At 48.5% G+C, this 16,470-nt stretch overlaps 1 protein-coding gene across 2 annotated transcripts in view; it reads right to left on the reverse strand.

The window, feature by feature from the left end:
• Positions 1-16,470, reverse strand: part of MYO5B (myosin VB) — a 350,709-nt gene that overhangs the window by 33,688 nt on the left and 300,551 nt on the right. For both annotated transcript variants that reach the window (XM_027575563.2, XM_027575564.2), the window contains exons 23-27: positions 8,586-8,670; positions 7,045-7,193; positions 5,851-5,970; positions 3,730-3,870; positions 246-311 (exon numbers count right to left, since the gene is read on the reverse strand). In XM_027575563.2, the coding sequence (XP_027431364.2) occupies positions 246-311; positions 3,730-3,870; positions 5,851-5,970; positions 7,045-7,193; positions 8,586-8,670 (561 nt within the window). The remainder of the gene's footprint in view (positions 1-245; positions 312-3,729; positions 3,871-5,850; positions 5,971-7,044; positions 7,194-8,585; positions 8,671-16,470) is intronic.

Raw genomic sequence — 16,470 nt, forward strand, 5'->3', positions numbered from 1 at the left:
GTAGACACATTGGACAGGAGTGTGGGTCACCTGGGGACCCACCAATGTGATTGGCATCTGAAGCGGGGACCATCTTGTGGAACCGAGCCCCTCACCAGTGGGGTCTGCGCTAACTCTAAGGAGTTAGTGCCAAAGTTGAACTAAATCACCTTGTTGGTGTTTCCTATGAGTATAGATTATAGCTCCTTGTACTAAGTACACATTTTCCTGCATTTCAGAGATGAAGAAACTCAAGGGGATCTTACCTTCAGACTGTTGTAGGCTAGGTCTGCATCCTGGTCCGAGTCTAGGTCATTCTTTGCTTGTTCCACCTGCACAGATGAGGAGGTAGCAGGTGAACCCAGACTACATGCAGCTGCTCCACACGAGTATTTCCACCCACGGTCCCCATGCTTGTTTGCACAGGTGCTCGCACCACCCGCCACCCCCATATGTTCACTTCCCTCCCACCTCCAAAATGCAGCTCACAATTCCAGGCCACCAGGAAGCTCTCCACGAATGACCCTTCCCGCCGGCCCTCACCCTCTCCATGACTTTATTCACGTGATCCTTAGGCATACAGATATGTATACACTATGTTATGGGTTGAATTATGTCGCCGTAAAAGAGATGTTGAAGTAAGTCCTAACTCCTGGTACCTCTGAACGTAACCTAATTTAAAATGGGGTCTTTGCAGATAAAATCAAATCAAGATGAGGTCATTAGGATGGGCCCTAAAGGTGCCCTTACAAAAAGGGAGGTCTCGCACGCACGTGCACACACACACCCCACGCCCACGCAGGGAGGAATGCCACGTGAAGATGGGGGCAGAGACTGGAGTCATATGGCGCCAAGTCAGGGAACTGGAGCTAAGGAATACCAGGGGTTTCCAGCAACACCAGATGCTCAGAGAGAGGGGCATAGAACAGATTCTCCTCCAAAGCCTTTAAGAGAGCACGGCTCTGTTGAAACCTTCATTTTTGACTTCCGGCCTCCAGAACTATGAGAGAAGAAATTTCTGTTGTTTTGAGCCATCCAGTTTGTGGGACTTTGTTCCAGCAGTTGAGGAAACCAGCACCATAACACTTATATACTTATTAAGAAGGTTAATCTATAATTATATTATTAATAAGATTAAGGAGTTACTTTTAAGTGTTTTGGGATGTGTGTGCACGTGTGTGTTCTGTTTTTCCAACTGCTTCCTCCATGTCCCTCTCCAGGAGGGAGTCTGGCAGCTGACCCCCTACAATGCTCAATAAATGCTGCCTGACATTAAGCTCTGAAGGATGTAGACAGCAACTGTAATGCTAGCCCATTAGGACTCAATGAACCAATGACTCCTATGATTATTTGGCAGCTCCTGGACTTGAACTGTCACTGAGAAGGGGCAGGAACACCTTCATAAGTGGGGTGCTCGGGGTGATTTCAAGCGGTGGGTGACAGGTCCTTGAATAAGATAGGTTTTGGAGCTAAAACCTGACAGTGCTTCATTAGATTTTCTACGTGTTAGCAGCCTTAGGTCCAAGGTAAGACCACCACCTGCCATGCATGGATTAGGTGATCCCAGGCAGAGAATGCTGAGCACCTCTTGCAGACTCTCCAAGATTCAGGGCTGCCGCACTGACCACATGGTTTCCTGCCCCCGCAACCTGGGAAAGCTGCTGTCCAGGGTACCGGTCTCCGCCTTGCCTCCTGCCTCAGCAGCGGTCCAGGTCTGCTCTTCACCTGCTGCCCTGGTGACAGGCCCGCGCTTGCATTCCGTGAAGTGTGGATGTGCCATGTGGCCACGGATCGCTGCGGAGTGCATTTGTTTCTGGGAACATGGAGATCACCTACAGTCTGGGGGGCTGTATTAAGGTGGATTGGCAGTTATGTTTCTAAATGGGCAGCCTGTTGGAATCACCCTGGTGGCAAAGGTGACTGGGCCAGGCCTGGGAAAAGGGAGCTGGATGGATGGGAAGTCCGATACAGGGACAGACCGGCTCCCATGCTGATGGCACGTGCTACAGACGTCTCTGTCCCTCCTCCACAGCGTGGTCTCTCTTAATAGCTGACACCCCAGGGCACATCTCTCCAGAGGGAAGACGCAGGTGGTTCAGGATCCCTCTCACAACCAAGGGCAGATCCAAGAACATGATCTCTGGAAGTTCAAGTTCAGGGTGCTGTAGGGGGATTACATAACTTCCATCCCCTGCCCCATTCCTGCTTTTCTTACTAAACTGTCAAAAACAAGATCCTTCTCCTTAAAGGGAGATCCTCAATACACATTCAGGGCTGGGGGGCAAGCCTATGTTCTAACACTTGTTCAGTGATTGCTTTTAAAGAAAGGGATTTTTTTTTTTTTTTAATTTGGTATCAAAGAAAAATCCTCAAGCCAAGATTTCAAAATTATTTGGCATTTCTGCGGTAGGGAACCCAGAGGGTGAACGTCTGGGGATAGCTGAGTGGGCCGGGGACTTTGATGTCAGGCACCGTCTGGTGTCGTCGATGTGGCTTTTCATACATTTGACTTGTGCTGCCTGTCAGGGCAGCTTCTCTTCTAATGGACCGAGTCATTTGTAAACCTAATCCGTTCACTCTCCATTCGGAAGCTAAGCCACCTTAGAGATTGAAGTCCATCAACAAGATTCACCTCCCCACTTAGTGCTCAGGAGAATACCCAAGAATATGCTAGCAATACAGATCAATGTCTGTGTCACATCTGAAGGGAAAGGGAAGCCAGGTGCTACCAAAGGGAGACCGTGTGCAGAGGCCGGAGTGGGGGCAAGGCTGAGATGCAGGAAGGGGGCTGAACCCCACAACGGGCAAACCAGGCCTAAGAACAGAGCACAGACCTTTGACAAATCCACTAGGAGGTCAGCTAACGATGTGACCCATGTCAGAATCAGCCTTCTACCCCATTAGAAGTGGTCCTTCTACCTCCCAAGAAACAACACGTGGTTCCTCCCTTCGTCTCACTGCTAACTTCCATGGGCTCTGTCCACTCCTATAGCACACCAATACATACAACCTTGCATGTATTCGAGCACTACCGATGTTATTCTTTATTTTTCACCCATGTTATGCCTGGTCCTCCCAACCTAGATCACAAATTCCTCAATGGCTAGGGAGTTTTCTTACATTTTATCTCCTCTCATTTCATTAACATTTTGAATACCTACGATGAGCAGAGTGCTGAGCATTGCACAGGTGCCGAGCAGGTCCCTGACAGAGAGACTGAGATCTGGGGACACTGAGGTTTTCAAGCAATATCCTTTCAAGACTGAAGATACAGATGATAATCTGGGCTGAGGCCAGGGAGCAATCATAGAATAGAAGGGTGAGCAACTGCAAACCCTACCTGACTGGGGCTAAACTCAAGTCCATGCCAGACTCCACATAAGGGACAATCATTTTTCTCTGCTAAAATTTGACTGCGGCTTGTATTTATACTTGAATCACACATCCCAGCCCTCTTCGCAAATAGAGGACAATACTACAGGCCCCCACCCCCGCTTTGCCTCTGGAAATCCCTTGCCCTGGGGGTACTTGGGATAGCCTCCTCCTGTCCTTCTGGGGTGGTGTGGGGGCACCGGCAGGCAGAGAAGGCTCAACATGACACCAACAGGAGGAGAAGCTCTTTCCTGACACCCAACACCCTCAGGACCCCAGTGGTCACAGCCTGCCACATGAGCCATGGGAGGAGGGTGCTGGGTTGTTTGATGCCAGCACCCGGGGGCCGCTCTGTAGGCTTGCAGCGCCAGCACGCACCTGCACCTTCCTGCCGTCCTGCTGCTCTCTCTTCTCCAGCTGCACTTGCAGCTTCTTCCGCTCCTGCTCAAGCTCCCGCACTCTCTTCTGAAGCTTCAGGAAGACCGTCATGTCCATGGCCGCCTTTTCCAGGCCAATGTCCTTCAGGGGAACACAGGGAGCCGGGAAGGAGGTTTCAATAGCTTCAGCGCCGTAGGGGACATACCGCCTGCCTCTCAGCTGCCTGTCTTCTCTCTCCACCCAGACACCAATCCACGCCCCAGAGGCAAAGCCAGTGCCAACCAACCATCAGTTCTCATAGTAAAGTTGGCACCCCAGGCTCATTTTCTGTCTAGATAACATTTGAGTCTTGGCCATTTATATTTCTGTGAGAGCCACTTAAGATAACCACTCATACATTCCAAGAATAGATAAAGACACAGCCATTTTATTTGGAAGTTAAAAGAGCTCACTTATGGAAATGGTCTCATACCAGAGAAATGGGAAAGTGCAGGCTTTAACGCTTCCTGACGAAGAATCAATGTGGTTACCGATCTCTGCAAATGGGTTATTGAACACCACTTGATGGTGCCTTGAAACAGAACCAACACTTCCTGCCATGGGACCCGTTTCTTTCCACAGATGGTAGAGCATCAGTTTCCCAGATTTTTCCCCTTCGGATTCAGGCCTGGCTTTGTCCCCTGGTGTTCTGTTGTGTGTAGGTGTGCGTGTGAGAATGTGGGTGTCTGCATGAGCGTAGCCATGTGGACTTTAAAGTGCACGTGTATACGTGTGTGACTATATAACTTGGTTCAACACACATTTCAGGAGTGCAGTGTGCTCTGCCCTGGCTCACCCTAAAAACTGGCCTCAGTTTCCCTGAAGAATGAAGCCCCCAATGGAAGTGCTTATGTCTGCAGAAAAGGCCACATGTACACCTGGGAGGCCCGTCTGGAGTTCAAGAGGCTGAAGCCTCCGGGACCCAGGCTTAGGAGATGCAATGGTAAAACCAGGGGCCTTAAGCAAGAGTGTGTTAAGCCCCTGCCAGGCGCTCACAACCAGCAGCAGACCACACTGAACTGTACAACAGACCGCTTTCTTGTCCCAGGGGCTCCTTCCCTACCTTCTGTCACTCGCGCTCATCATATGCATCACACATACCCGCAGTTATATTCCAAACTTCCCCCATCACCTGATGGTTGCCTGACTCTGCACCCGACAAGCCCCGCGAGGGCAGGGGCTGTCTCTGGCTCGGTGACCACTCCTCCTCCAGGGCTCACCCACGGTGCCTGGCACAAAGACGTACTCAGAACACATTCGTGTTTGTGACCATCTCTCCTCGAGGTCTTTCATGTGCTCTGTAAGGTCTTATCTGCTTGTGATTTTCTTCTTTTCAAATGCTGGAGGAAAAACTGTGACTATGGACCTTTGACAAAACCACACACGGGTTACCAAGTCCACTGAGTGGTACTGTATTTAGAGACAAAGATGTAGTCACTCAGCAAACATGTGTGGTTCCAAATATTCCAAATAATTCTTCTCCGAGTTTGATCCAGCTTCTTGGTCAGGGGAAAAAAGAATTCTTGCATATGTATGGATATTCTGTATGTGCTGTGATACTAAATGGGGATGATAATCTCTATTTTAATGACTATACCGTTCCTCCTTTTTTTTTTTTAATTAGAGAGGCGGGGGGGCGGGGGAGAACCTCAAGCAGACTCCATGCCCAGCATGGAGCCGGACACGGGGCTCAATCTCACGACCCTGAGATCATGACCTGAGCTGAAATCAAGAGTCGGAGGCTTAACTGACTGAGCCACCCAGGCGCCCCAGAGCTGTTCCTTCTCAAGCCCGTCATTTTACCTCTCTGCCATAGGTTCTCAGTTTTATAAGAGTGCCAACCAGGGATTTACCTTCTTCCTTTCTCCCTGGATAGTAGGTAAGGTGAACAGTAATGTATCACTTTGCACAGTAAATATTAGCTCCAGGGTGCTATCTGTAAGTGCACTGCAGTCCAAGTGATCCGTCTGTCAGGAAGAAGCCCCACCAACCAGAAGAGGAAGTCTCTCTCCAGCTGGGAAACCTCAAAGAGCTCCACTCCCCCTGGACCACGGACAGCAGCCTCGAGCCTGCCTTACTCACCTCCACCTGTTGAAGGGCATCCTCTGCGTCTCCGACCTCAGATGTGGAGATGGAGGGGTAATTGGAGTCAGATTCTAAGCTACTTTGGTTTGATGGGTTCCGCCTGTGGCCTGGGGTTTGCTGTTGAAGGAGAAAACTGTGAGTACTCATAATGAACTACTGTTAACAAGAACTGTTCCTTTTCAAAGGCCAGTAGATCCTAGAATTGGTCTTTTGCCTCATTTGTCAACAAGAACAGGTGTCACTGTTGCTGGGAACAATCGCTAACGGAGCTACTCCCACAGGAACTTCATTGACAGTTCTTACCGTCATCCATGTAGCTAACCAAATGCCCATGAGAAGGAACCCGTGGTAGGACCAAACTCCCTGATGAGTCTCGTCCTGAGATCCAAATCCCTAACACTTAGGCCAATTTCTCTGAAAGTCCTGGGGAAGCCACCCGTATTCTCCTGGTCTTGCCATGAAAGTACAAACACACCATCCTGTCATTGGCCCCCTGGCAAACTGCCGCTAATGGCCTCATACTGCACTTGTGCTCCCCCAATGTTATGAAAATAGTAAGCATATTAGAAACAGAGGTTACCATTTATACTGTTCATTTAAAAATACTTTTTTTTCCCCTTGCATGAGATTTGGCTTTGAGAGTAAAAACTGATCTTGGTCAGAAAATTTTGTATTTATATATGTTCCTATTTAGCTTCTCTTCCTGGTTTCTATGCAATTAACTTATCAATCTCGTTTGAGGATGCATTTCTGGAGGCAATGTTTATGTGGGGTAAAAAAGAATGACAAATCCTGAAATAGGACATTTCTCTATTGCGTTTCAATCGAAGATTGGGAGAAACGATCAGCCCCTGGGCATCTCTCTGCAGTACCTGCCAGGGACGCAGAGATCAGAACTCCCCGCACACCGTCACTGTTTCAACTCAGGAATTTTCCCAGAACAGGGAACAAGACAGACAGCATACACCTGGGTGGGATTTTTCCTTAGGCTCCTGAGATCTTTGTGAGACCCCAAAAGCTGGAAAAGGAGCCATCCCTGGGAAGGACCGCCAGGCCCCGTTACTTCTGTGAGAACCTTCGGCAGGTGCAGCATAGCGGGCGGCAGCGCGGGGCCCCGAGCTGTGCAGGAGTGGTGGCAGAAAGCCAGATGTGGGGCCGGCGTGGGGACAGGGGCAGGACTGCCCTCCTTGCCTTGATGATGGTCAGCTCATCCCGAAGGTTGTCGTATCTCTGCTCCAGCCGCGAATATTCCTTCACGAGGTTCTGGTAGCGGGAGCGCTCTTCCTCCAGCTCTTTCTTCATCTCAAGATTTTCCTTGACGGAGTTTTGGGCAAATTCATCTGGAAAGCAAGCAGACTAAGCTGCAGTTTTGCTTTCTGAATGGATTCCCCTCACATGTATTGATTGCCTCATGTTTTCTGATTAATCTTTTATCTTTTTAAAGATTTTATTTTATTTGACAGAAAGAGACACAGCGAGAGAGGGAACACAAGCAGGTAGAGTGGGAGAGGGAGAAGCAGGCTTCCTGCAGAGCAGGGAGCCCGACATGGGGCTCGATCCCAGAACCCTGGGATCATGACCTGAGCCCAGGGCAGATGCCCAATGACTGAGCCACCCAGGCGCCCCTGATTAATCTCTTCTTAAAAGGTGGTCCATGACGAGCTCCTTCCACGGATCCCGGATGCGTTTATCCAGCAACCTCACCCACTGCAGAGCGAAGGGCAGCTGGTTACGGTGGAGTCAGTCTTCAGAGAAGGGGGAGAGGCCACCCTTTTGGGAAAGCGCGGGAGAAGCAGACAGCCTACGGGACATTCCCTCACTTAATGCACCAACTTCTCTCCCGTGGCGACTGTCACGGCAGCTGCTAGCAACGTCCCTGGAAGAACCCAGGCTTTGTTCCCCACTTTTGTCCCCATTCCTGATCTTCCGTGTTCTTGAAGTGTAGGGAGATTGAAGGATGGAAGGCAAACAGATCACATGGATGGGCTTTCCCCCACAACCAAAACTTATTATTTATACCAGTAGAAAGAAATCATTTTTAAAGGGAAATTAAAAAGTCTAAGAAATTGAAATTGAATCTCGTTGAAAATGAGATTTCATGCTGGGCAGGACTGTGCCCTCGGGTGGTTCAGGTAGGGGAGAGACCTAAGGATGGGAGAAGGTGAGTGACTTGCTTAATGGATCCACTGAGCCAGGCAAGGACTGGGGTCTGTGGACACCCACTGCTTCTCCTTGGCCAGACAGCACATGGCGGTTGATGGTGGTGCAAGACTGGCTGGGATCTGGCCCGATTTGTCCTCCAGCAAACATTAACAGAAGAAATCACAACATGTATTATGGATGCTAAAGTTTAAAATCAGCAGGAATGACAGCTCCTAGGTGCTCATTACGTGTCAAGCACCATGCTAAGTGCTTCATACTTCTGAGGCCTGTACTTTTATGTCCATTTTGCAGATGAAGAAACTGAGGACTATAATCGTTCTTTGAGTGCCGGTTCCCTGGGCTCCAAACCCCACGCACTACTTTGTCCATCATGTGCATGTCTCACTGCATTCAACTCTTAAAACCAAGAGTCACAGCAGCGTCATAAAGACCGCCCTTCTTCTATGTGTATTAAGGCCCTTTCTCCAGTGCACCATCTTGACCGTGTTCTTGCTAAGAGTCTTTGGGGGAAAATCAGTGTGGAAAAGAAATTGAACTCCAAAATGAAAAATCAAGAACTTTGCACTTACCTTTCGCTTGGCACAGGATTTGGTTGTTAAGCTGTTCTTTCTCATCTTTTAAGAGGGCATTTTCTTGCTCCAGGACTGCAACTTGCTGAAAGAGAGAGCAACAGGAGAAAATGTTTGCCCTGTGCAACTCCTTTGCAGGGTTTGAGGTTCAGCTGGTTATGTTTAAATGCTCTTAAGAAAATCAAGTTCGTCAATAAAAATGGCCAATAGACACATGAAAAAATGCTCCATATCACTTGTCATCAGGGAAATACAAATCAAAATCACGATGAAAAACCACCTTACACCAGTCAGAATGGTTAAAATTAACAAGGCAGGAAACAACAACTGTTGGTGGGGATGCGGAGTAAGGGGAACCCTCCTACACTGTTGGTGGGAATGCAAGCTGGTGCAACCCCTCTGGAAAACAGTATGGAGGTTCCTCAAACAGTTGAAAATAGAGCTACCCTACGACCCAGCAATTGCACTACTGGGGATTTACCCCAAAGATACAGATGTAGTGAAATGAAGGGACACCTGCACCCCAATGTTCATAGCAGCAGTGTCCACAATAGCCAAACTGTGGAAGGAGCCGAGATGCCCTTCAACAGATGAATGGATAAAGATGTGGTTCATATATACACGGGAATATTACTCAGCCATCAGAAAGAATGAATACCTACCATTTACATAGACATAGATAGAACTGGAGGGTATTATGCTAAATGAAATAAGTCAATCAGAGAAACACAATTATCATAAGGTTTCACTCGTATGTGGAATATAGGAATAGTGCAGAGGATCATAGGGGAAGAGAGGGGAAACTGAATGGGAAGAAATCAGGGAGGGAGACAAATCATGAGAGACTCTTGACTGGGAAACTGAGGGTTGGGGAAGGGGAGAGGGGTGGGGGGATGCGGTAACTGGGTGATGGGAATTAAGGAGGGCACGTGATGTGATGAGCACTGGGTGTTATACGCAACGGATGAATCAATGAATACTACATCTGAAAGTAATGATGTACTATATGTTGCCTAACGGAATTTAAATAAAAAAGGAAAAAAGAAAATCAAGTCAGCCAAAACTGCTTTCGTTTCAAGGGGAAAAATTGTTACACTGAAAGAAAAATCCCATTAAAACAAGACAGATGAGCTCACCACTCTTTATGGTCTTCCAGGGCCCACAAAAACCTCATGAAAAGTCAGCATGACACTCACATGCCATGCGCAGGAACTGATAACAATGACAGGCTTTCACCTCTTGTGTTTGGCTGCTTGTCTCGGTAAATTTTGAGCTCTCGAACCTGAGTGTCAGGAAAGCCCAGAGCTCACAATGAAGAATTCTCTCTGGTCTTCATCCCACTTGCCCTTGCCTGTCTCCCTGGACCAGCACAGCTTGGGTGCTGCAGAAGGAAAGGGAGCTCTAGTGTTTAGCTTCTGACGAGACCCCCAAACGAAGCATGAAGTGAATAGTACTGGAAATGGCACAAAAAGAAAACAGTGATTAAAGAAAAATTCTGGTCTGCTCAGAGAAAGAAGAATTAAAACCACATGTGGCAAGCTTTTTCAAAACTGAAAATCTTTGGTTATTCAAGATTGGGGCAAATATTTGTATAGATTTAAAAATATAAGAATTCAGACATGTTCTAAGAGAATGAGAAGTTATTAGCTGTTATCAAGGAGGATGAGAGAGAGCTCTATTTCTCCTGTAACATGAGAGCTCGCGTGCAATGGAACCACCTCTGCATTCTCTCTCTGGACCCCCTGGAGACTCCTTTTGTAGAAGGCCACCGAGCCGTTTTCCCTACCAGTGCTGCATCCCTGCCTTCATGACAGAGGTAAGGAAGCGAGCACTGCAGACACTGAACGGGAAAAGGAGGAACACGTGCCCAAGGGCCCTTAATTCAGGCATCTGGACTTGAGTCCCACTTCCCCGGAGGTTCTCTGAACGACTGCCAAGGCAGCACGGAAAGAACCCCTGCGATCACGCCACTATCATAGCACAGCAAACAGCTCTGGCTCTAGAAACCGCAGGTGCCCCTCAGTGACATGGACCCGGACCTCACGGGGCTGCTCTCAGGATTCAGTGAGGTGATGTATACGGGGTAAGAGCGGCAGGCACAGCATGGAGTGCTGACGAATATTTGTAGACGGTTCTACAACAGTACCTTCACTAGGCACTAAGTGGAAACAGAGACTTTAAAATCATTCCACCACTTAGGGCGCCTGGGTGGCTCAGTCGGTTGGGCGACTGCCTTCGGCTTGGGTCATGATCCCAGTGTCCTGGGATCGAGTCCCACATCGGGCTCCCTGCTCAGCGGGGAGTCTGTTTCTCCCTCTGACCCTCTCCCCTCTCATGCTGTTTCTCTCTCTCGCTCTCAAGTAAATAAATAAATAAAATCTTTAAAAAAAATCAATCATTCCACCACTTAGCAAAAATTTGAAGGAAAAATTAATATCTATTCTGCACCGGTTATTTCATACAACAGTAGAGGAGGGAACATTTTTCAGTTTTTTTTTTTAAGGATTTTTTAATTTATTATTTTGGGAGAGAGCATGTGAGCAAGAGCACGAGCAGGAGCAAGAGTCAGAGGCAGAGGGAGAAGCAGACTCCCCGGGGAGCAGGGAGCCCCTTGCGGGACTCGATCCCAGGACTCCGGGATCATGACCCGAGCTAAAGGCAGATGCCCAAAGACTGAGCCACCCAGGTGCCCCTTTTCAGTTCGTTCTGTGAGGTTAGTAACATCTCGATACCAGAACCAGACAAAGGTATCACAGGAAAGCCACAGACCATTATCTCTTATGAGTACAGATGCAAAAAACCCTTAACAAAATGCTACCAAATGTTCATGATAAAAACACTCAACAAGCTAGGAATAGACAGGGCCTTCTTCAGCCTGATAAAGGGCATCCATAAAAACCCACAACATCAGACTTTATGGTGAAATACAGAATGCCTTTTGCATCCATGGTCAGGACAAACACAAGGATATCTGCTCTCACCCAAACTATTCAACGTTGCACTGGAGATTCTAGACAGGGCAACTGCAGAAGAAAACAATTCAATGAGGAAAGAATAGTCTTTTCAACAAATGGCTGGGACAACTGGATTTCCACATACAAAATAAAATTGGACTCCTACCTCATACTACGAAAATAAGCTGAAAAGGTATCAAAGACCTAAATGTAAGACTTAGAAGAAAATCTCTGTGACCTTGGATTAGTCAATGGTTTCTTAATACAACACCAAAAGCACAAGCAACCAAAGAAAAAACATTTAAATTGGACTTCATCTAAATTAAGAACTTTTTGGCTTCAAAGGATACTATCAAAGGCAAAGGACAACTCACAGTGTTAGAGTAAATATTTGCAAATTATTTATCTGATATGGGACTTGGACCCTGAATATAGAGTATTTACAACTCAACAGAGAAAAAGAAATCCAGTCAAAAAAGGGGAAAAAAAACTGAACAGATACTTCTTCATATGGCCAATAAGCACAGGACAAAATGTTCAACATCACTAGGGGAAAGCAAACCAAGACCTCACATATACTATGATGGTTATGATACAAAAAAATAATTACAAATGTTGGAGAGGACGTGGAGAAACCAGAATTCTCATATCCTGTTGATGGAACATAAACCAGTGCAGCATCTTTGGAAGTTCCTCGTAAGTTGCATTTTAACCCTGGTAAGACCAACAATTCCATTCCTAGGTTTCCAAGAGAAAAGAAAACCTATGTCTACATAAGAACTTGTATACAGATGGTTGCAGGAGTATTCAAAAGGGCCAAAAAGTGGGAACAATCCAAAAGTCCATCAATGAACTGATGAACAAAATACAGCATATCCATATGATGAAATACTATTTAGCAATAAAAAGCAATAAAGTACTGATCCAGGCTACAATATGGATAAATCTTGAAAACATGATGCTAAGTGAAAAAGGTCAGTCAGAAAGTCACGTATGGTATGATTCCATTTATATGAAATGTACAGAATAGGCAGATCTATAGAGACAGGAAGTAGATTAGTGGTTGCCTAAGGATGGGATGGGGAATGGGGTGTGACTGTTAATGGATAGTTTTTTTTGGAGGGGTGATAAAAATATTCTAAAATTAGACTCTGCGATAGTTGTAAAACTACTTTAAAAAAACCAATGAATTGTACACTTTAAATGGGTAAACTATGGTATGTGAATTATATTCAATAAAGCTGCTAAAAAAATCATTCCACAAATAAACCAATTCCCTGAGCACAGTGCCCTGTGCTCAATGTGATGAGAGATAAAAAGAGGAGTATGAGACAGGCTCTAAGTGAATGAACTTCTCCACAGATAGCTCCAAGACTGGTGAGTGACGCAGTGAATGACTGCGTTCCCTGGTTCAAGTCCTCACTTCTGGCCATGTTTGGTACATGTCATGATCTGATGGCGGTGGTTGGGTGGGGGGGGGGGGCGGGGGAGGACTCCTCCCAGCCTGTGTAGAAAGAGCCTCAAAGAGGATATCCTTGGTACACCACCATGTTCACCTGAGACTGAGGGTGAGCTGAGACTAGAGGGTGACCTCCGGGGACCACTGCCTAGGAGATAGGTCCCTGATGGACCCACCGGCACTACCAACAAATACCTTTCAGACTCTGTCAGAGCCCTTTGGTAGAAAAAGCAAGAACAGAGGCCCAAGGGATGCTGGCTAAAGGACAGAAACCTTCCTGACTTCTGAATTTCAACTATTTATGAGTAAATGCTACCCTCCCTTCCCCCCTAGCTTTAAAGTTCAGCTTAAGGCGCTGGGGGGTGACGTAAGAGGACAGCTGCCCCTCCCCCGCAAAGCTCAGCATCATGTCGGAAGGGTCAGGAGAGAATTTCAACAAGGCTGGAGTCCAGGAATGAGGTCACCTGTCCTCCCCCACACCCTGTAGGGGCTCAGAAGGCAGTGAGTGACTCTCACACGTGCGCCCGCTACTCTGGTGGACTGACGGATGGGCAGATGGCTTGCTCTCTATGGTTCCACAGGGAGAACCGCTGATACACAGTATCTCCTCCTCTCCGGAGGCTTACAAAAAGCTCCAAGTACTTAATTCGTCAACAGTCTCTTACACAATCCAATGTCTTCCAATTTCAGAGTTTTCAACGTCCTTCAAAATGTGGCTCAAAACTATATTCCAGGAAACCATCCCTTCTCTGCTACACGGTATTGCTGCTTTTTCATTCTTTCAGTTCAGATGGACTCGGTTTCTATCACAAGTCCTCCTGCGGATGTAGTGCTGAGAGTTCCAGGAATGAGGCTCTGACCAGCGTGGGTCATCCTGACACCGCCAGGCAGAGTCTAAGCCCTTTCATGGAGAGCCAGGTGAACGGGCGTGTTCTGCCTCCCCACAGGATTTCAAACAAGAAAAGGCTGGTAAAAAGATTTATGCACCTAACTAATCGCCACACACTGTTCTTCATCCACAAGTTACTGCCCATCATGATGAACACAACTGATGTGTGTCCGCAGAGACTGCAACCCGCTTTGGTGGGGAGGGTTAGGGACAGAAGCAGCAGCCCCGAGCGACGCCCTTCATCACGGGCTGCCGCTCACCCATCAGATACTTCCTGACACGATTCCCCGTGCCAGGAGCTGGAGAGGCAAAGTAAGCGACTATCCGGGCAGCCGCTTTCTGAGCATGCCCCCCCTCAACAGGAGCGAGGGACAGGTGGGCAGCAGATTTCTGTCCAGCAGGGTTTCTAAGCCTCAGCACTACGGACACGTCGGGCTAGGTAATTCTTTGTTGTTGGCAGGGGTGCTGTCCTCTCAGACCTTCGGCGGCATCTGGGCCACCACCCACTGGATTCCGGTAACTCTGCGGCCCCCCCTGTCCCCTACCCAGCTGTGACCGCTGAGATGTCTCCGGACATGGCCAAAGGTTCCTTGTGGGCAACACGGCCTCTTGCCGAGAACCACTCTATGAGGGGAATTAGTATGAACAGAGGCACCAAGGAACAGAGGGAGGCCCCAGGAGGTCTCCCAGGAGAAGCGGGTTGTCTCAGACCCGTGGGATTTGCAGGCAGCCGAGGGAGCTCTAGGTGGAAAGAGGATGTGGTGCAGATGGATGGTAGCCATGGTTGGGGAACGGAACAGCGCTGCTGTGGTCATGCGTGGCTCAGACAGAGGGGGCTGAGAAAGGACGAGGCTGGGTGGGGAGAAGTGAGAATCGGAGAACGGCTTCACTCCCTTTGTCTTCAGGATAAACTCAACTCTTCCACACACCTCCCTAAAATAGGCTAAGCAAGGCCCAGCTTCTCCCCACTCTTTGCTTCTGCCTCGGTGTGTCCCTGTTCCCCCCGCCGAGCTCTCTTCCCTAGCCCTCCTGGGAGGGGAGGGGGGAATTTCTCCTCCTTGTCTAGCTCTGGACCATGATTCATTTTTCCAGGAAGGCCTCCTATCCTGCAGGTGTGGGGCGAGCCCCCGAGCTCCATGCTCAGCTTATAGGGCCTGCTTGTCCCTCCAGAGACACAGTCAGACTGCTCTGCGTCCTCACCCACCTACTCAGCCTGGGCCCACGGACCACTGCCAGGCTGTCACGTCATCACGGGACACGTCATGCCCAAGGTGACCGAGCCCGCGAGGAGCCCTGCACAACCAGTTAAGGGGCCTGTGCTTTCCTCCATTGAAAAAAAGGGTTCCTTTTTTTTTTTCCCCAAATGAATGGGTTTATGGTCGATTAAAACATCTAGAACACAGGAGTTGCTTAATCAAATGATTCAAGAGAAACACATAATGTGGGGGAAAAAATACTCAAGTGCATCTAATTTCCTATTATTGAAAACAGTTCACCCAATGAGCATGTTTAAGTTAGCTTAGCAAATCATTGAAATAGCTTTCCCGTTCCTCAAAGCACATGCTGAAAATAGCTGACAAAAGCAAGCACGAGGTGTGTGGCTCTACAAAAGAAAGCCTTGATGGGGCCTCACATGAAGCTCAACTTGGTGCCACGTCTGGAGGGCAGGACTCCGGTCACCCTCAGCCAAGAACAAGGTACAGGGCTGTCACCTGAGTTACCTGGCTGTGAGTCACTGTGTCAGGTCACCAGCCTGCTTCCCCAGACCCACTCTCTGAAGATACAGATGGCTCCCTGCGAAGGCGTCCCAGCTCACTCACCGTCCTCACCGCCCCCCCCCTCGGGGCATCTACAGTCATCATCCTTCTGCAACGGAACGCAGAAGTCAGGCACGGCGTGCCTGCCACCACCACTAGGCTGGACCCCAAACCTCCATTCCCAGGAATGTAGTCTAAGATCATGTAACTTTATTGCAACCACTTATGATCAGGGGAGACTAGTGTGAGCAAGCCACAGTCAACAGCGTGTACCCACTGACGGGTTCTACTGCGCCTGAGCCTCCTTTCTTCCCTCTGTCTCCCTCCACGGCTTTGATTCATGAAGGCAGGCCTCTGAGAGCCTCAGCTTTGTTATTCTGAGCCAGACATCAAAGTGACAGGGGGAGCTTTGTTTTCTTCTTTGCCTGCACAACTCTGAAGGTAGGCCCACGCTCCTGCTCTTCAGTCCCACACTCCGCTCCACACCCCAGGAGGGCAGAGAGACTGCTTCCCCATCACATGTGCCCAGGTACTGGCCACCCCTCCGTCTTTCCAGCCAGCTAGCACATGGGGAGATTGCTGGCAGGCACAACGGGTGACAAACTCCTGCAGCTAAATGTCCTCCCTTCTGTGAACGTTCAGGAGTGCAGGCTAGAGGAAGAGACACTTAACACAGAACCAGGCAGGTGTGTTCCCTTCAGCATGATAAATAATACCTTTGCTAGGGTTTGGGGCTCAAACATCATTCAGCAGCTCCATTTTCTCTTGGGCTGGGTGGGGGGCAGAGGGTCTTTTAATTCCTACAGGCAATATTACCGGGACGGTT

The sequence above is a fragment of the Zalophus californianus genome, chromosome 14 (assembly GCF_009762305.2).
Source record: "Zalophus californianus isolate mZalCal1 chromosome 14, mZalCal1.pri.v2, whole genome shotgun sequence".
NCBI classification, from domain to species: Eukaryota; Metazoa; Chordata; class Mammalia; order Carnivora; family Otariidae; genus Zalophus; species Zalophus californianus.